The 20,360-nt window shown below is 36.5% G+C and overlaps 1 protein-coding gene across 3 annotated transcripts; it reads left to right on the forward strand.

Annotated features, from left to right (window-relative positions):
* The first annotated feature begins 543 nt into the window (after positions 1-543).
* On the forward strand, positions 544-20,216 carry EMB2410 (embryo defective 2410). 3 transcript variants are annotated; one of them, XM_088810322.1, is made up of 25 exons: positions 568-782; positions 889-2,434; positions 2,843-2,969; positions 4,407-4,605; positions 4,702-4,761; positions 5,548-5,652; positions 7,280-7,420; positions 8,603-8,665; positions 9,064-9,291; positions 9,392-9,475; positions 9,979-10,136; positions 10,265-10,784; positions 11,503-11,673; positions 11,794-11,853; positions 12,323-12,445; positions 13,156-13,431; positions 14,234-14,299; positions 14,503-14,634; positions 15,376-16,200; positions 16,325-16,605; positions 16,882-17,138; positions 18,022-18,260; positions 18,432-18,623; positions 19,201-19,473; positions 19,765-20,216. In XM_088810322.1, exons 2-25 carry the CDS (start codon positions 1,012-1,014, stop codon positions 19,909-19,911), a joined length of 6,150 nt encoding a protein of 2,049 aa, XP_088666448.1. In that variant the 5' UTR covers positions 568-782; positions 889-1,011; the 3' UTR covers positions 19,912-20,216. The 3 variants fall into 3 exon arrangements, with proteins under 3 accessions (XP_088666449.1, XP_007013733.3, XP_088666448.1); XM_007013671.3 differs by having other exon boundaries at positions 567-782; positions 889-2,969; XM_088810323.1 differs by lacking the exons at positions 18,022-18,260; positions 18,432-18,623; positions 19,201-19,473; positions 19,765-20,216 and having other exon boundaries at positions 544-782; positions 889-2,969; positions 16,928-17,096.
* Positions 20,217-20,360: the final 144 nt, after the last annotated feature.

Below are 20,360 nucleotides of genomic sequence, written 5' to 3' on the forward strand. Positions count from 1 at the left end.
TAGTATAAGAAAGGGAATAAGAAGGCTTGAGACACGTTGTAATACATTGTTGCTTATTACAGGGATTTGTAAATAAAGACTCTTTAGGATACAACAAGTCTATTACAGAATGTTTTTGATAGATGAAGTCTGTGTTGGAAGTACATTCTTTTATATAGACTAAAAATTTGTGTCTGTTTTGATAGATACATTTATTATGTTTTAACATATGTATTCAAAGTGTTTTTACAAATGTATTTGTTTTGTTTAAAGATATTGAATAATTTTCAATAATTATGTTTGTTTAAAATTCTTGTATATATTAAAAAAGTTATTTTTTAATCTGAATAAGAACAGAATAATTATCTTCGATCATGAAATTCTTAAATACTACAAACTATCCAACATTTTGAACTATTAATTCAAATCTAATAAACTTTAAGTTGAATTGCTATAAAACTTTTAAGTAGGTGAGTGGAATTTACCCATGTACCCATCCATGTTTTTTTATAAGTGTCGGCCGAGAAGGTCAATCTTGCCATTTCGTAAATTCATCGGTTGCATACCCGTCGAGAGGCTCCACAAAATTTCCCCTTTGTGTTTTTTTTTTCCTATCTTGCCACGCTAAAAGAAAAAAAAAAAGAAGAAGCTCGCATTGGAAACTGGAAAGCGAAGCCAGACAAGCAACCGATTCCCTTCTTTTTCTGTCTTTGTTTCCAAAAAGAGAAAAAAGATTCAAACTAACAATTAGGAACAACGAAGCGGCAGGCATTCTTAAGCTTTCACGCCATTCCTTCTCCCAGGTTTCCTTCTTTTTCGATATCTAAAAAACTAAAAGTTTTTTGTTTTTTTAATCAACTATTTAGTTCAAGAGCGAAATTTTTGATTTGTTGAATTTTTAAATTTTAGGATTTTTTGGGAATGTTTGCGAAGTTTGAGATAGTTTAAGTTGTAAGGGGACTAAGAGCAAGAAGGTTCTTGGTCCCCAACAAGATGTGTTAAGTCTATGAGGTGAAGAAGAGGAAGAAGAGAATGAGCCTAAAACTTAATTCCCCATTTCTTGCGATTCCACTTGGAAGCTCTTTAAATGGTAAAAAAGGCCATGGGCATTGCTTTGGTTTTGATAGGGGTAAGCTCGTTAGAAGAGCAATTCGCAAGCGTGTATCTGCGGAGAAGCAGAATGATTGGATTTCTCAAGCAATCAAGTTTTCCCATTTTTGTGGGAAAAACATTGATTTGTTTAGGAAAACTATTGGGTTGAGAAATGGGTTTGTCGTGAAAAGTGTTAAGGAGCCTTTTGCTGGGAGCAAGGCTCTAGTGAGGTCTTTGTCTCCGTTGTGGAATGAGGGATTACTGTTGGTTAGGTGCTCCGTTCTCACGGCTGTCATATCTGGTGTGTGTTTATTGGTTTGGTACGGACAGAAGAAAGCTAAAGGTTTTGTGGAAGCAACGCTTTTGCCTTCGGTTTGTTCGGTGCTTAGTGAATATGTACAGCGTGAGATTGATTTTGGCAAGGTGAGGAGAGTTTCGCCATTAAGTATCACCTTGGAAGCATGCTCTATTGGGCCTTACAGTGAAGAGTTTTCTTGTGGTGAGGTTCCCACTATGAAAATTCGTGTTCGGCCTTTTGCCAGTTTGAGGCGCGGAAAGATCGTGATAGATGCAATTTTGTCTCATCCAAGTGTATTGATTGCGCAAAAGAAGGATTATACCTGGCTGGGGATACCCTTTTGTGACAATGGTCTGCAAAGGCATTTATCAACTGAGGAAGGGATCGATTATCGTACAAAAAGGAGGAGGATTGCCAGAGAGGAAGCTGGTGCTTGCTGGGCCAGAGAGAGGGATGATGATGCTAGGAAAGCAGCAGAGATGGGTTACATTGTTTCTGAGGGAAGTTTAGATATATCTGAAGATGATTCAGTTAAAGGGATAGGTCTTTCAGCTGAAATAGCAAGCTCAAAGTCATTTTCATGCATGGATGAGAAGATGCATTGGAGGGATCATCATTGCGTGGACACTGGTGTTGATTATGACACGAAGCATGCAGAATTGGAGAAATCATTTGGTGTGAAAATTCCAGGTTCAGGGCTTACATTGTTGCCTAAAGGTCCTAAAGGGAACAAATTTAAGAAAAAGTTTAACAGGAGTGATACCTCTACTGCTGGTGTTGCTGCCAAGAGACGAATCCTTGAGCGTAGTGCATCGGTAGCACTTGCATATTTTCAGGGTCTATCCCAAGAGGACTCTGGTGATTATTCAGAGGCATCTGGAAGTTATGATATATCGGACCTTAATACCCTATTGGTGAAAAGTGAAGTTGATTCTAATGCTGAAGCTTCTATTGGCATTAATACTGGTGGAGGAAGTTTGCTCAGTTATAACCATTATGGAGAGCAATGTGAAGAGACAGAAAACCTGCATATTATCACGCACTGTAATGATAATGGCACTTTAGGTAATTTCAATTTCATACGTGATCCGTTTCTTATGACTGTTGAAAGACTTAGTGGAGTCAGAAAAATTGGCAAAAGTTTTCCATATGATGTAAATGCTGCAGGAGCTGCTAAAACTATGAGCTCTAATGTAAATGGTGAGGATTTGGTTGTTGATGTTGTTGTAACTGGAAATATGAATGAGAATGTATCCGAGGGTGAAAGGAGTCATGCATCTCAAAGTTTTACTTCCATAAAGTCTGACCTCACTCCTTCCGCATCCCATTCGGTTACATTTTGGCCATTAGGCTTGAAATTTACCTTGCCTTCTTTTCCTGACAACATGGGGGAACGTGTTTCCAATTTTTTAGCTGGATCCCTTCAAAAGCTAAAAAATGGTGTGGCTCTAAAGGTTGAAGATATTGTTGCAGAACTTGTTGATGGGGTAGATGTGGCGCAAACTGAAGGAATTGAGAAGATGCTTCCAGTTATTGTGGATTCTGTCCATTTCAAGGGTGGAACACTGATGCTGCTAGCATTTGGTGACAGAGAGCCCAGGTTCAAACTCCATTCCCCTAGTTTCCCTCTTTCACTTTATGCATATATACATGTGTGTACATTAGTATATTCATATATTTCAATGATTTCTTACTATGTACCACGGATAAAATAAGAAAAGCAAGATTCAATTTCATTTCTCTTCATAGCCCTACCTTAAAGTGTCTTTAAGAATCTGTCGTAGTGAATTAAATGCACTTTTTCAGATCGCTTTGAAATGTAGTCTATAATATCAGTTTCAGAATTTCCTTTCTTATGCATTCATACCAAATGACTTTTCGTATACGATAACATATGGGAATTAATATGTACATTTTACCTTCTCTCTGAGTTTCCTCATACCCTGCAAATTTATGCTATTGAAGGGATCATTTTTTATTGTTTTGTTTGTATAGGTTTTAGGTTTTGGCTTATGCTTCTTAGAGTTATGGGTTTGTAATATGTAGTTGTTTTGGATGATATGGTTTCTGTTGGAAATCTGATGTTGGTGTTTGAATGAAGTATTTGAAATTGAAATGCCTATATAAAATACCGTATCTCAAAATTGATGAATTTTAAAAAAAATCTGTTTGGGAAGCAGTGGACAACATTCCAATGTAACTTTTTTAAGGAAAAAGGGACTCTACGAAGGTAAAAAAAGAAAACTTGAAGCTAATTTGCCCTCATCCTCTCTGTTGCATCTGCCTTCTATCACTGTGCCACAACTGCGACATACCTTTCAAACATGCTATAATTCACAACTGTCAAAATTGACACTTGAACCATGAAAATCACCATTAAATTAACTCTAAACATCTTTAAAATAGATGAATTCCCACTATTTGACCACTCCAAATTTCTTAAATTTGACACGAAATCAGTAACTAAAATTCTCAACCTTCAATAACCAAAATTTTCAACCAAACATGCTCTAGGGATGAAGGCAGGTATGAAGACAAAGAAGAATGGTGATGACAATCGAAATTGTAGGAGGAGAGGAAACAGAGACAGAGAGAGAGAGAAAAACACTGAAATTGATTTTGAAGATGTTGCCTAAAAATGAAGGTTTCTGTGGTTGGGGAAAGACAAGATTAGTCTATAGGTGAAAGAGCTTCGCTCTCTTCTTATGTTTTGTCTCTTTCACAAGACTAGGCTGCATTTTCATTTGGCCTCTTGAGGCTTAATTTAAAGCATATAATTGTGACCCTCAGAGTACAGGTGCTGAAGGCAGATGCATTTACCAAATTCATTGTCTTGATTTGCAAAACAGAGTATTTGACACATTTTGAAATTTGAAATTCACTCTTGATGTACAACCCTCCTTGAAATACTCCATACATACTTCCTTAGTGAATCTGATTTTTCTCTATTGATCATTTACCGTGCTTGGAGAAAGTTTACAAACAAGAGATGCTCCATGTTAGTTCTATCTTTTAAAACTTTCAATATTGTTTGCAGAGAGATGGAGAATGCCAATGGATATGTGAAGTTCCAAAATCATTATGGCCGTGTGCACATACAACTCAGTGGTAACTGTAAAACTTGGAGATCAGATTTGGCCTCTGAAGATGGTGGCTGGTTGTCTACAGATGTTTTTGTGGATACTTTAGATCAGAAATGGCATGCGAATCTAAATATTTCCAACCTCTTTGTTCCGGTAAGGTGTAAAATGGATGTGATGCTTAACTTTTTTGACTGCATTTGATCCAGCATGAATTTGATATCTATGTTTTTCGTTTGCCTTTTCCTACAGCTTTTTGAAAGAATTTTAGAGATTCCAATCACATGGCTTAAAGGAAGAGCCACTGGTGAGGTGCTTTTCTAACTTCACTTTTTAGTTTTTCTTTTTTTGTTTTGATTTCTGGCATTATATAAAAATACATTTCAATGCTATAGGTTGACCAAGTCATTTTATATGCATTGCAGTACCATGTTGAAAGTTGCTTCTGGGATTAGTTTTATAATCTGATGTTTATGATCTCTTTTACTCCCTTTGCTATCGACTTCTGTTTACTTCTAAAATTTTGTTGTTTGATATTTCATGGGAAGTTGCTGACCTGCTCCCCTGTTGTACTTTGCATTCACCCAGCATAGATGGGAGAGATGTAAGAGCATCATAACACTGACATTAGTTCGTAGGAATGGTTGATATTTACAAGAGTTGAGCAGTATGATCCAAGCCCGTCTCCCTGTCCCCTAACAATTTAAAATGACTTAAGAGGGACTATTTTTTTGCTTCATAAGCAATAGACCCGGGTTTGGCTCCTGGCAAACACAGTTGTTAAATTTCTGCTTTTCCAAAAGAACAAAAAAACACTGATTTAGGCTCTAGAGCATTTATTTCCTGCCTTAATAAGTGGTAAAGTTTCTGCCAAGTTTTGTGACTGTGTTGTGTTATAGAAGGAAAAAGAATCTAATACTGTACTTACATTCAATACTCTACTTATATAAATATATATATATATATATGCTGGTCAACTTTGGTTATTGGCAGGACTGTATTCTGCTATAGAAGGACGAAGAATCTAATACTCTACTTACTTTGTAGAAGGATTGATTGGTTGATATCTGTATCCTGGCCAACTTTGTTTATTTGCAGGTCCACCTGTGCATGTCAACAGGGGAGACATTTCCTAATCTTCATGGACAGCTTGATGTCACAGGGTTGGCCTTTCAAATATATGATGCTCCATCATGGTTTTCAGTATGTCCTTGTTTCATCTTCTCTATAACGTTTGCCTGCTTCCATTTCCATTTAGATATTTCTTGTAGCATGTCATACAATTTTGCTGAATCTTGTTGTAGCCTAGTACTGGGAGAAAAAGTTACTATTTATTTATTTTCCTGGGTAGCAGGACGAAGATATGAAACTCATTTGCCATATCTGGTTGTGTGGTTGCTAATTTACCATGTTTTATATAGTTTATACGCCCATTTTATTTATAACTGAGTTTTTGATGATGTGTTGCTAGCACTGGAAAAACATTATTTTTCTGGTAGCAGGTCCAAGATCTGAAAGTCAATTTATGTTTTTTGTTACATGGTTGCTAGTTTTCTGTGTTGTATACAGTTTATGCCCATATGATAAGTGAGTTTTTGTTTCTGGTGTTGTTATGCTTAGGGACTCTTGAATGCTTTAGGTGGTTTTTAGGTGCTTACAGGCACATTCCAGTCTATTAACATTATGCAATGAAATAATATATATCTTCATGAAGGAATTATAATTCAGTCAACCTCATATATCTGGCATTGGTAAGTATTACATGTTTGCCATTTGTATGGACTGAAAAGCTGGATTAGAGAAGAGAAGTTGGTTCACATATTCCACTTGCTAGGATGTTCAAATGCAAATGTGGGTGCATGTGTTGAGAAATAATTTCCTTGAGAATCAGTTTTTATATCTCTGATTCTCTTTTATTTTATCCGTGTTTTCATCGTTATTTCTCTTTTCTTTTGTTTGTCAATTGTAAACAAATTGATTAACTTTGTTGCTTAGAGTGTCCAATTCTTGTTTTCAGCTGCACTACTATTTTCAAAAACTTCAGCAATCCAATCCTAGTGCAGGAATAAATGCTATTTAGCTTGAGTATTGACATTGTGTAATGTGGGAGTTGGAAGAGTTTTCTTACAGATGTCTACATCCTTGTTATTGGGGCAATGTGAGATTGCTTTTCTAGTTTGAATGATGTCATGCGGATATGTTTCTTTAAAATTTTTCTGTTTCTCTTTTCCCGTTGGGTTAGAACAGGAAATGGGTGTATTTAGTTGAAGGCTTTTTCTTTCTATGAGTGAGGTCTAAAAATTTGACAAAGACGGTTTTGTAGTGCAAAAAAAAAAAAAAAAAATCAATTTTGCATCTAAGAATTAATCTAGCTGAAGGCGGCAATGGACTGGACAAAAAGTCAAGTAGACCTTTGGTTGATGTGGGTTAAGCAAAAAAACAGAAAAAGGAAGAACATGTCATTGCTGAGTAATGGACAATTATATGGCTCTGCATGAACCTTAGGATATTTGTATATCTGATTTAATGAGATTAAGGTTTTGTTTCTTGATCGTATATATTCATGTTGTTTGTGTGACATCAACTCATTTCTTGTGACCTCTTTTGTTTCTGGTTAGTATTGTTCTCATCTTTCTTGACATCTGAGGCTAGAAAAATACTCACTAAGTTTATTCCTTCTCTGCTTTCCTTTTGATTGCTTTTATGTTCATGCAGTGCTTTGGACTTACATTTATACGTTTAAAATCAGATAAAGCTGACCATTAAGTTGAGTACCAAATTCTTGTTTGTCCTTTGGGAATATATTGGTCTGTGGATTTCGTTGTTGCAGGACATTTCAGCACATTTATGTTTCCGGGGTCAGCGAATATTCCTTCATAATACAAGTGGCTGGTTTGGTAGTGTTCCTTTAGATGCTTCTGGAGATTTTGGCATCCATCCTGAGGAAGGAGAGTTCCATCTTATGTGTCAGGTGTGTTATTGCATATTTTCTGGCCAGGCTTTATTTAATGCTTTTGAGGACCTGGTTTTCTGAATTTTACTGCTTTATTAAACTGGAAGAACTTCTTGTTTTGTTCAGACTAAAAGTGATGTTGCTGTATGTGCTAAAATGTATATGGATTTGAACAGTTATTCAGTTACACTATTGAAGTTTGTAATACAATTGAAAAGGGGATAATCCTTGTTGATAGTTAGAAGGTGGGATTGAGTTATTTCTTTACGGTTTAAACAAATGATTGGTTTAGTAGTGTTATCCACATCAGTCAAGTTCGAAATTTATTCTGGCCTTTTATTTAGGTTGAGCTTCTCCCTTATCAATTTGTTTTAAGTTGGATGCTTAACTTGGTATTGGAGCGCAAATTGTTTGTTGTTTTTATTATTTGTAAATGGTTATTCCCTAGTTGTTGTCCATGTGGTAGGCTTGTTCCATTTGTTTCAGGTTTGTCGTATGTCTACATGCTAGAGGAAGTCTTGAGCGGTGTTATCTAATATCAATTAAGTTTGGGATTGTTGTTGTGGTGTTATATTCAGGTTGGTCCATTTCATCTATTGCCAATTGGTTTAAGTCTGATGTTTAACATGATCCTTTTCTGGGTTTCTTGATTGCTGTTATCACGGAGAATAAATTTCATGTCAAAGTTCCTTTCACTCCACAGGGAGATACAGTTTTGTAAAATGCTAGCCCAGATTCTTATGTTTTAAACTTTTCTTTATTTTCTTCTTTTGTGGTAAGAATGTTAATGTCTCTTATAACCTGCTGCCTCAATTTGTTTTAGAGCTAGATTTTAAAATGAATGTTTGAAGTTAGATTCACTTTTGAAGATGTACTGTAACTTTGATGATCACTTCAAAGATGCTGCATAAAGCAGCTTATGTCCATATATTTTGCTTTTTAGGATGGGAGTTTGTAACTTTGTGTCTAATGATGGAACTCCTAGGCTATTGTTTTAATTTCAATGAAGTTATTTGTAACATGAATCATGACATTCGCATTTGAGGTTATTATGAAGAAAAAGAAGTCATGACTTACAATCCAATGCATTTGTTTGAGCTTAAAGTGACAGCTTTGCTATGTTCCTTTCTTTTTCTGAAAACTTGTAGTGTTTTATTCTGCCTTCATTGTCTAATTGTGTAACCAGGACTTTATTTTCAGGTTCCATGTGTGGAAGTAAATGCCCTGATGAAAACTTTCAAGATGAAGCCTTTGTTGTTTCCGGTATGCATGGCATTTATCTTCTCATCATCATTATTACTGTTTGTACAACTACTACCCATACCCAATAGGATGACATATTCTGCAGGACTTTTCTGTTCTTATGAAGTTCATCATCGTTATTACTGTTACTACCAATGCTATCCATAGTTAATAGGATGACATATTCTGCAGGACTTTTCTGTTCTTCTGAAGTGATGCCTCTACTACTATTATTATGATATGACTATCGTCATCAACATCTTTCCTTTAATTAGATGTAATTAGTCCTTGATAGTTTAATTCCTCATACACTGTTGGTCCTATCTCTATACCTTTTCACTTCTTTAGGAATTTACTCGTATGGTTTTATCTTTGATCTATCAATGTTAATCTCTTTCAGCTTTCTATCTTGACTGCAGTTGGCTGGTTCTGTGACGGCTGTTTTCAACTGTCAAGGCCCACTGGATGCCCCTACTTTTGTGGGGAGTGGAATGGTGTCTAGAAAGATATCTTACTCTGTTGATGTCCCTGCGTCCTCTGCATCTGAAGCAATGTTGAAAAACAAAGAGTCTGGTGCAGTGGCAGCATTTGATCGTGTTCCATTTTCATATCTGTCAGCTAATTTTACCTTTAACACTGATAACTGCGTATGTTTGTTTTCAATAGAAAGTCTTGTTATTAAGATGGACATTTCTTTGACATCAGTGCAGTGTTCAGCTTTTGTAAAATTTTTGTCAAATGTGATAGGTTGCTGACTTGTATGGAATTAGGGCTAGTCTTGTGGATGGTGGGGAGATTCGAGGGGCAGGAAATGCATGGATTTGTCCAGAGGTATGTCAGTATTTCCCCTTTTTTGCCCAATTAGCTTGGCTGAGAGAACACTTGATTGTCATTGGATTATCATCTTATTCAGTGACTTTCTTCAAGTACCTTGTTGACAGCATGGAACGTGGTCCTCCATTATGCTTCATCCTTTTCTCTTGATCTGTTTGTTGGCTATGATATCTGAACTGCAGCACTTGGTTGGCAATTTTTATACATTGAAGTTGTTATTTTCTGGCCTTTCATTGTTGCTTCTCCTATAATCTTTTCATTGTTGGTCATACAATAATGAGTGTTATGCACTTATGCCTTTTCCAAATTGCAATTTCTTCATGATTTGTCTCATACTACTTAGGTTGGCATGTTTTGATTTCTTAACTTTAGCCCTCCCAATAACTAGTTGGCAAAGTGGAAATACAATAATAGACGTATGTTTCCTTGTCCTATGATGCATTATGTATTCAAACGTTATTTCTTCTGCAATTCTGACGTACAAGACCTATATCCCACAGGGTGAGGAAGATGATACAGCAATGGATGTAAATTTCTCTGGAAATTTGTCCTTTGACAAGATTATGCAACGATATATACCGAGGTATCTTCATCTTATGCCACTCAAGTTAGGGGATTTAAGTGGAGAGACAAAACTTTCTGGATCACTTTTGAAACCGTAAGCTGATGAGCTTTCCTCCTTGATTTGGGTTCATTGATGCGGACAGTTTTATTTCTTAATTTTTTGTTTGTTTCTTCATTGATGTTGCTTATAGTTTAAGTTGGCTTATATTCATGTTCCTGTAGGAGGTTTGATATCAAGTGGACTGCACCAAAAGCTGAAGGGTCTTTTAGTGATGCTCGGGGAGATATAATGATTTCACATGATTGTATAACTGTCAATTCTTCATCTGTTGCTTTTGATTTGTTTACAAAAGTTCAAACTTCATATCCTGAGGAATACTGGCTAAACAGAAAAGAGTTCAATGTGAAGAGTGCTGTGCCATTTATTGTTGAAGGAGTGGAGTTGGACTTGCGTATGCGTGGTTTTGAGTTTTTCAGCCTGGTTTCTTCTTATACTTTTGATTCTCCAAGGCCTACACATTTGAAAGCAACTGGAAAAATAAAATTTCATGGAAAGGTTCTGAAGCCTTGTATTACCAGTGAGCAAGATTTTGGTCCCGAGGGGAAACCTGAGAAAATGACAGATGAGAGAAGCAGACAGAGTCTTGTTGGTGATTTGTCAGTCTCAGGTCTCAGACTGAATCAGTTAATGCTGGCACCTCAGTTGGTTGGGCAGTTGAGCATCTCTCGCAACTCTGTCAAGGTGCTGCCTCCGCTAAGCAAGATACTTACTAGTGCTTTTATTGTGTTTGTGCTGAGGGTCATTTTATGTTGCTAAAAGCTTTCACATGCATATTGAGAGGGTCATTATATACTGCTGGATACATGGAACTTGAAACTTTATTATGCTCTATAAATATGACTGTATGAATTCTCTAATGTGGGCATAATAATATATAGGTTTAAACAATTTTTGTTCTTTCCATAGTGTCTAGGGGAGGGGAAGGCCAAAGAGGAACATGACCACAATGGAGTAGTATGATCCTTATAGCTGACCCAACATAGGGGGGAAAACTTAAGTTGTTTTTGTAGCTTCCAAGTGTATATTTTCAAGTAGGTTCTGACTTTCATTGAAATTTAGTGTATTTATGCGATACAAAAGCTTCTGCCTCATGTTTCTCTACTGTATTGCGACTTTTTAGGTCTATGGTTTATAGTTTATGATCTTGAATTTCTGAAAAGATTGAGAAAGCATCTAAAAATTGTGTAAAATAAATAGTAACACATGTCATATAATTTCCCATCAAGTCTGTTCTTATTGGGCTGAATGGAATACAAGTAAATCTTTCCTCTCAAAACATCAAGTATTTCATTGTCAAATATAATATTTGTGGGAACTTATTCTTATTGTATACCCATCTATTGCCAATTCTTTTACTAACTTATTTACCATGTCATCTTTCTTCTCCCTGGTTGTGCAGTTAGATGCCTTAGGTAGGCCAGATGAAAGTCTTGCAGTTGAGGTTGTGCAGCCCCTGCAACCTGGCTCTGAGGAAAACTTGCAAAATGGAAAACTATTCTCCTTTTCTCTTCAAAAGGGGCAACTGAGAGCTAATATTTGTTTTCGCCCACTTCATTCTGCTACCTTGGAGGTATCGTAAGATCTTTCTAGTTTAGTTTATGAATTTTAGTCTTATCAAGTGTTCTTAATATGAAAGCAAAAAGGTAAAATGAAGTTGAAACTTTCCTGCCCATGTGTATGTTGCTTGCAGATACGACACTTGCCACTTGACGAATTGGAGCTTGCTTCACTGCGTGGAACAATACAGCGAGTAAGCTTTTATATGTCCCTTCAAGACTTGAGAAGAACAAAGCTAATATCAGAGACTGCAGTTGAATTCAATTGAGATGATAGATTGAAGGATTTTTTTAGGGAGAGAGGGATTACATGCATAGCCTATTAATTTGGCAAGAAAGGATCAAAATTCTAATATATATTTTTTGAAATAAGTCAATGTAAGGGGGCGGGGGGGGGGGGGGGGTGTGGTGGTGTTTTCTGCACATTACCGCATTGTGAAAATCTTCTTCAATCTAAAAGAAGTTTGTACCATCTGCGACAGTGCTTGTGTCAATGGCCATAAGCTGTTTCTGCTCTCCATCTGAAATGTTGTGTTCCAATTCATTCTAAATGTGATCTTTTGGGAGGTTGATGATGATAAATCATTTAATATTGTTAGTTGCTAGTGGTAAATTGGATGTAAAACTGTATGGTTAATTGTGTTTTTGTTTTTCCACTTTCAGGCAGAAATCCAGCTTAATTTCCAGAAAAGAAGGGGCCATGGTGTTCTATCTGTGCTTCACCCCAAATTCAGCGGTGTGCTTGGTGAAGCCCTAGATGTGGCTGCTAGGTGGAGCGGTGATGTTGTGAGTATTTGAAGTTTTCATATTATCAATATGTCTGTTTTTGCTGGTGAATTGATTGGGTTATCTCACATGAAGTTTCCGTTTGGTTAATATTTTGTGTTTTTGGTTAATTGGTTAGGTATTTTTTCAAACAAGTTCAGTTTTAGGTTTGATCTTTTACTTGAAGTGGTTGCTAGGGGATCTTATCTTTCTTTCCCATCTTTTTTTTTGCTTGATGTCTTTCTTTACCAATTGCATGTGCAGATTATGCATTTGATGTTGTAACTTACTGTTGATATTGGGCTTGAAGTTTCCTCCTTTTTTTTTTTTTTTTTTGCAATTGGTTTCATTTAAAACTTCTCCTTGCAAGCACTTGTAAGTTTCCTCAGAAACTGACCTCCAGCCTTCTTCTACCATTAGTTTTGTATTACCATTTATATTGTCTAACTAAAATTAGTTATATTGACTGGAGCAAACAATAATTTATAAACATAATGTTGGTCATTTAAAATATATTGACATTGTGATTGGAATCTCTAGCCTTCATATTAGTCAATGCCAAGTTTTTTACTTCAATTTGGATTTTTGGCAACAAATTTAGTTCCAGTACTGCTTGCTGAAGACATTGTAATATTTTTGAGGATACCATCACTGGTTTCTTTCATGTATTGCACGATCTAGGTGCTGCAAAGGAGGTAACTGATGTTACTGATTGACATGGCCTTTTGTAGATCACGCTTGAAAAAACTGTTTTAGAACAAATCAGTAGCCGGTATGAGCTTCAAGGCGAATATGTATTGCCTGGCACCCGAGATAGAAACCTTTCTGAAAAGGGAAGGGGCGGCTTGTTTAAAAGAGCAATGACTGGGCATCTGGGTAGTGTCATATCTTCTATGGGAAGGTGGAGAATGAGACTTGAAGTTCCTCGAGCTGAGGTTGCTGAGATGCTTCCCCTTGCAAGACTCTTGTCCCGAAGTACCGATCCTGCTGTTCTTTCTAGATCAAAGGTTGTGTTCTGGTTTTTTTTACTGAAATGGATTATAATTCTATTTTGTCCAGGCAGCTTAGACACCCATAGAAGTCACTGCAACTAAATAAAATCTGGAGCTGGCTGTTCCATCGTTTTAGCAGGAAGCATTTGGCTAGTGGCAATACAGAGATTTTATTGTTATGATTTGAGTACAGTTCACCCTAGCTTCAAAAATGAAAAAACTAGAGTATCAAATGGGTTTCGAACATCATTGAAATGGCCTTACCCCAAAGTTTGTGTTCAATTAGGCTATATTAATACTCTTTTGGGTTGTTTTTTTGTGTCCAAAATGGAAAAGAATATAAGTGTTATTGATGTCTGTACATGTTAACTGTTTAATAAATTACTGGTCACTTATTTTGATGCAAATATTACAGGAAATAGTTATGGTATCAACACTCAATTATTTATGAGTTAGAAGGTCTCAAGTTAGAACAGTATCAATCCAAAAGAAAATGTAGAAATTTAACATATATGTTCCTTAAAACAATATAGTATCTAAGGAGGATTAGATATTGTTGGCATGTGACAAATTCCAATCTGAATAAGTTTAGGATTGCATATTAGATAGCTGGTGGTTGTTTGTGTTATAGTGAACTTGTCTCCTTTTTTTTTTTTTTTGGGGGGGGGGGGGGGTTGGGTTGAGGAAAAGAAATGCTCTACATTAAAGTTTCCTCTTTTCTTAACACTATATTTGTTGTTTTCTTTACACTATGGAGATATCTGCAGTATTTATTCCTTTCAAATTGAAAATCTTTATGGCTGCATGCTATCTGCAGGATCTTTTCATTCAAAGTCTGCAGTCAGTAGGAGTATATACTGAGAGTCTTCAAGACTTGCTTGAGGTACTTGTTCAATACCTGATATGTCTTTCTAATCTTGAAGATGCAATTTGCAGTACCTCTTGATATGTGCGTTTTGGAATTGGAATGAGATGCCTATGTTTCCAGTAACTTCTATGACATTAGCTCAATATATAACTTACCAAAATTTAATTTTTTATACTTTTTTACACTTTTAAGGTCTAACAGCTCTTTGAATTTTTTAGGTAATACGAGGTCATTATGCTGCATCAAACGAAGTTATTCTTGAAGGCTTAAGTCTCCCAGGTTTGGCAGAACTTAAGGGCCGCTGGCATGGTTCTCTTGATGCAAGTGGCGGAGGAAATGGAGACACAATGGTATGCATTTTCCAACCTGTGCATACATGAATAAATTTTAAAAATTATTTGTTTGTCAAATATGAAATATTATAGCTAGTGTGTGATCAGTCTATAACCATGTATTTGTTGGAGTGCAAACTTAGTTGTGTGACATAACAAGGTCAGGATTTCTTATTGCAAAGCATAATGAAACTAGATCATTGATACATAGTATTTATTTATATATTTATTTTGTAGTTCTTCAGATAGGAAATGGCCAAGTGTGTACTTGTTCATGATCATTCACTTGAATCTGGACTTAAAGCCTGTTTGTAACTCCCATCTTAGGAACTATAAAAGTTGAATGTTACAGGTGTATTTGTTAAGGTTACGCCACTCACTCCTAAATTAACACATAAACAATCATTCTCAAGCACAAAATTTTATGCAGTTTTCGTGATTTTGAAGTTTACTGTTATGTGGACATAGATGAACATATTGATTCGGACACTAGCAGTTTAAATGATTCATTTAAGGAGCCTAACTTTTTAAATTTATGCTGCTGGTTTTGGAGATCTCGAGGCTCCTCCAGGGGACCTTCCCTTTCTATCTCATTTTATGTATCCAGAGCTTCGGACGGGGGCTTATAAGTGTTTTCTTCTATTTGTATTTATTGGGAAGGACAGATTACCAATTTTTCTTTTCCTGTATCATTTTTGAATTTCTTTACAAGGAGGCATGTTTCCTTTGACATTATTGGTTCTTGTCAATGTTTTCCAGGCAGAATTTGATTTTCATGGGGAGGATTGGGAGTGGGGAAGCTACAACACTCAACGAGTTGTGGCAGTGGGTGCATACAGCAACGATGATGGTTTGCGTCTTGAGAAAATTTTTATCAAAAAAGATGATGCAACAATCCATGCTGATGGGACTTTGTTGGGGCCAAAAACCAATCTTCATTTTGCTGTTCTAAATTTTCCTGTTAGTCTAGTCCCTACCCTAGTGCAGATTATTGAATCATCTGCCACTGAGGCTGTTCATTCTTTGCGACAATTGTTAGCCCCAATTAAGGGAATATTATACATGGAAGGAGACCTCAGAGGAAGTCTTGCAAAACCAGAATGTGATGTACAAGTAAGGCTTCTGGATGGTGCCATTGGGGGCATTGATCTTGGGCGTGCTGAAGTTGTTGCTTCCCTAACCTCAAGCAGCCGTTTTCTGTTCAATGCCAAATTTGAACCAATCATCCAAAATGGCCATGTACATGTTCAAGGAAGTGTTCCTGTTACTTTTGTCCAAAGTAGCATGTCTGAGGAAGAAGAAACCGAAACAGAACGAAGTGGGACAACTTTGGTCCCTGGCTGGGTGAAGGAAAGGGATAAGGAGTCAAGTGATAAAGCTAGTGAGAAGAAAATGTTTCGGGAGAGAACAGAAGAAGGTTGGGACACTCAGTTAGCTGAAAGCCTTAAAGGTTTAAACTGGAACATCTTAGATGTAGGAGAAGTTAGAGTTGATGCTGATATAAAGGATGGGGGCATGATGTTGTTGACAGCATTATCTCCTTATGCAAACTGGCTTCATGGCAGTGCAGATGTCATGCTTCAGGTGGGTTAGCTCAAGTTAGGTTACTTGTCGCCTAAACACTTGTGGTAAATAATTTGCCAATAAATTTTGATTCAGAGTTAATGTTAACTTTTAATAATCTTTTTTATGTGTTTTAAATAAGCAGGTTAGAGGCACAGTTGAACAACCTGTGCTTGATGGATCTGCATCGTTCCACAGGGCATCTATATCTTCACCAGTACTCAGAAAACCACTTACAAACATTGGTGGCACTGTTCATGTGAAATCAAATAAGTTATGCATTGCCTTTTTGGAGAGTAGGGTAAGCAGAAAGGGGAAGCTGTTTGTAAAAGGGAATTTGCCCCTTAGAACAAGTGAAGCATCCTTGGGTGATAAAATTGACTTGAAATGTGAAGTTCTAGAAGTACGGGCAAAAAACATTCTGAGGTGTGTTTATCTTTCTTTGAAATGTGATTTATGATTTTTATATGATGATTTTGTTCCTCAATGCTGATGTTTGCGCTTATTGCTAGTATTGATGGAAGGCAGTAGTTCCTGCCCTACACCTGCCCACCAGGCTGCCATCTGGCATTTGCCTACTTGATCCATTAGCTCTTTATACCCAACAGATGAATTCCCTTTCTTCTGGGTTTTTGTTAGCTGTGTAATTGTTTTGTTTCCTTTATGTGTCGATTGTGGGAACTGACATCTTGCTAATATCAGTGGCCAGGTTGACACTCAGTTGCAGCTAACTGGTTCCATTCTGCAGCCAAACATCTCAGGGAATATTAAATTGAGCCATGGGGAGGCATATTTGCCACATGATAAGGGTAGTGGAGCTGCACCTTTTAATAAACTGGCATCAAACCAGTCCAGGCTTCCAGGTGCTGGAGTCAGTCAAGCAGTTGCTTCTAGATATGTCTCACGGTTTTTCAGTTCTGAACCTGCTTCTTCAAGGACCAAACTCCCACAATCCTCTGGTAGTGTATGCTATTATTACTTTCAATTCTGATGCCTTTTCTTTCTTTCTAGTAGTCACTGACTGCTACAATTGAAATCTAGACTACTCTTTGTGGAAACGCCACATGATTTTAAAATTTTTAACTTTTTCAGTACATCCTAATGAAATGTTTATTTTTCAAGAACTGGATCAGACTTCAATAGTAATCTAGAAAAGATTCTTTTTAATGCAATGCCTAAAGAGCGGATGACATTTCCTTTCCAATATTTTTCTTTTCCTAGTAAGGGCATTCTATAAGTTGACATTTCATTTATCACCCATTTACCACCCATTTACTTGTGAGATGTATCAATTCTAAGTTAAACACAAACAAATCTCTAAGTTAGAAAAGAATGGTGGCCTTTGCCTTCAGTGAGGTTCTTAGATAACCAGAAATTTCAAGGCAAAGATCTCTTATGGTGGGTTTTCTTTTTGCACTCAATGTTTGGAAGCCTTAAATGGGTGCCACGTAGAAGGAATAAGCTACTTTGATTTTAAGAAGAAGAAGAAGAAAGTAAACTCTAAAATTGGTGAATTAAGAATTTGTCTATAGGTGAAATTTTGAATTAGAATATTTTATAGAGATACCTGCTGGTCTATCTCTTTCCAAAAATAGGATGTGTTATTTTTCAATGTTTATTTCTTATTTTCTGCACAAATTAGGTGGTAATGACTGGATGAAGCATTTTGTTAGCAGGAATAAGAAGTAATGTCAATTTCATGAAATGAAGAATAAGGATTTACTATCAGTTTTATATTTACTGAATTTTTGTGAACGTGCAGAATCGTATCTATGGTGTATGATCAATTTGTCTCTATTATTTTTTTGATTGTCCAAGTGAATTATTTATTGTGTTTTGCAGTTAAATCAGCTGAAGTTGAGAAGGAAATGGAGCAAGTGAACATTAAACCAAGTGTTGATGTCCGCCTTAGTGATTTGAAGCTTGTTTTAGGACCAGAATTGAGGATAGTTTATCCTTTGATTCTTAACTTTGCCGTTAGTGGGGAACTTGAGTTGAATGGCCTGGCTCATCCAAAATGGATAAAACCCAAGGGCATTTTAACATTTGAGAATGGTGATGTGAATCTTGTTGCAACTCAAGTGAGTCTATAGTATATCTATGTTACTGTTGTTCAAATATCTTTGTGCTTTTCAAATTTGTTTCTGCTAGACTGGTTATTTTATTGCATTGAACACACTGACAATTTTTTTGAAAGGCAAGTAGAAATTTCAAATTTTTGAACACACTGACTTTGACTTCTGCAAATTCAGGTTAGGCTTAAGCGAGAACATTTAAACATAGCAAAATTTGAACCTGAGCATGGGCTAGATCCAATGCTGGACTTAGCTTTGGTTGGATCAGAATGGCAATTTAGGATTCAAAGTCGAGCCAGCAATTGGCAGGACAAATTGGTGGTAACCTCAATACGTTCTGTGGAGCAGGATGTTCTCTCACCTACTGAGGTAATATTATAAAAAATAATATGATTGTGTGTAAATTTTTTGTTTCCTCTGTGTCCCCTTAACTGATATATTCTGTCTGTAAATAGATTAGGACCTCTTGTACTAGGGTTGCATCCTATGGCATTATTTAATGAAGTATTATTCGGAAACGATGATTGAGGATTTCTGATTCTTATTATATGCCGAATAAGCTGTGCGTTAAGGAAGTGATACAGTTGAATCATAAGTGAAATATCTTGTCTTCCTTATGATCGGCAAATTTACTTGAGACGTAATTGCAAATTGAATTTAGTATCATGTAATTTGAGTTGTTTACTTGCATTCATATTGAATGCATGTGTCTGATCTCTGTTGCAATGGATGTGATGTTTGCTTCTGGTTTTCTGTTGGTCTAACAAGTAGCTGTCCAATGCTGCAGGGAATTTATAAGCTTAGCCTGGATACGTTGAGAATTTTTGCCCTAGGTTTTTTATGTGGTTAATCTTATTGTTTGTAGTTTCCAAATTCATATAAAAGTGTTGATTTCATGGACTGTAGTGGTTTGGTTTGGTGTTGTGAATTTTCCCCCTTTGTCCAGGCTGCTAGAGTATTTGAGAGTCAATTGGCTGAGTCCATATTGGAAGGTGATGGCCAACTTGCATTTAAAAAGCTCGCAACTGCAACAGTTGAAACACTAATGCCAAGAATAGAAGGGAAGGGGGAGATTGGTCAGGCCAGGTGGAGGCTAGTGTATGCTCCACAAATCCCTAGTTTGCTTTCTGTTGATCCTACAGCTGATCCTCTCAAATCTTTGGCTAGCAATATATCCTTTGGGACAGAAGTTGAAGTCCAGCTTGGAAAACGGCTGCAGGTAAATCTAACTTTAATGCATCCTTGACTTTTTTCTTGTCTCAAATCAACATTCCATTTCACATAAGGAGTTCTTCTTTCATGTTAGTGAATCAATATATAGAATTAAAAGGTGGACGAAAAACAAACTCTACATTGTAAACAGTTTTTGGGTGCTTTCTTTGATTGGATTCACTAATCATTGGCCTGATAAGCTTTTATACAACCTTTAATCAATTTTGACTTTTGAAGATTTCGTTGTTATCCCCTAAGTTCTTTATCATTTTCCAATGCTTTCATCTCTCTCAATTAGGCCTCCATAGTTAGGCAGCTGAAAGACTCAGAGATGGCAATGCAGTGGACCTTGATCTACCAGCTTACAAGCCGATTGCGAGTGCTCCTACAATCTGCACCTTCCAAACGCCTTCTTTTTGAGTATTCTGCTACTTCACAAGACTAACCTGCTAGCCGCCTTCATCCATCCAGCTAAAACCGGGCCGCTTGCACCGGCAAAAGTCTTTCCATGGTCATGCCTACATTTCACGTAAAATGAGGGAAAAAAAGGTCTGGGGAAGGGGTAGAGTAGTTTTTGACAATGTAAAGTTAGGTTTAGTTACATATTCTTATTCTTTGCTCGGAAATGAATGAGCTTTGTTCATATGTCAGCACTTTGAATTTTGTACAGACAACAGATGTAAAATTCAATAGAATGGTCCAGCTTCAAGTGAAGAAGAAAAAAAGAAAGAGGTATTGGTTTTCTAGTAATCCTTGATGTAATTAATTTGTGTACGATTTAATTTTTGTCGTCTTTACTAACATTTTTATTGCCTTTATTTATATAATGCAAAGAGTAGAGCCTAAATATGCCATTTGATTGAAAAAAAAAATGCAAATGCCGAAGTCTGATCG

Source organism: Theobroma cacao, chromosome 9 (genome assembly GCF_053813885.1).
Source record: "Theobroma cacao isolate CCN51 chromosome 9, ASM5381388v1, whole genome shotgun sequence".
Classification (NCBI taxonomy): Eukaryota; Viridiplantae; Streptophyta; class Magnoliopsida; order Malvales; family Malvaceae; genus Theobroma; species Theobroma cacao.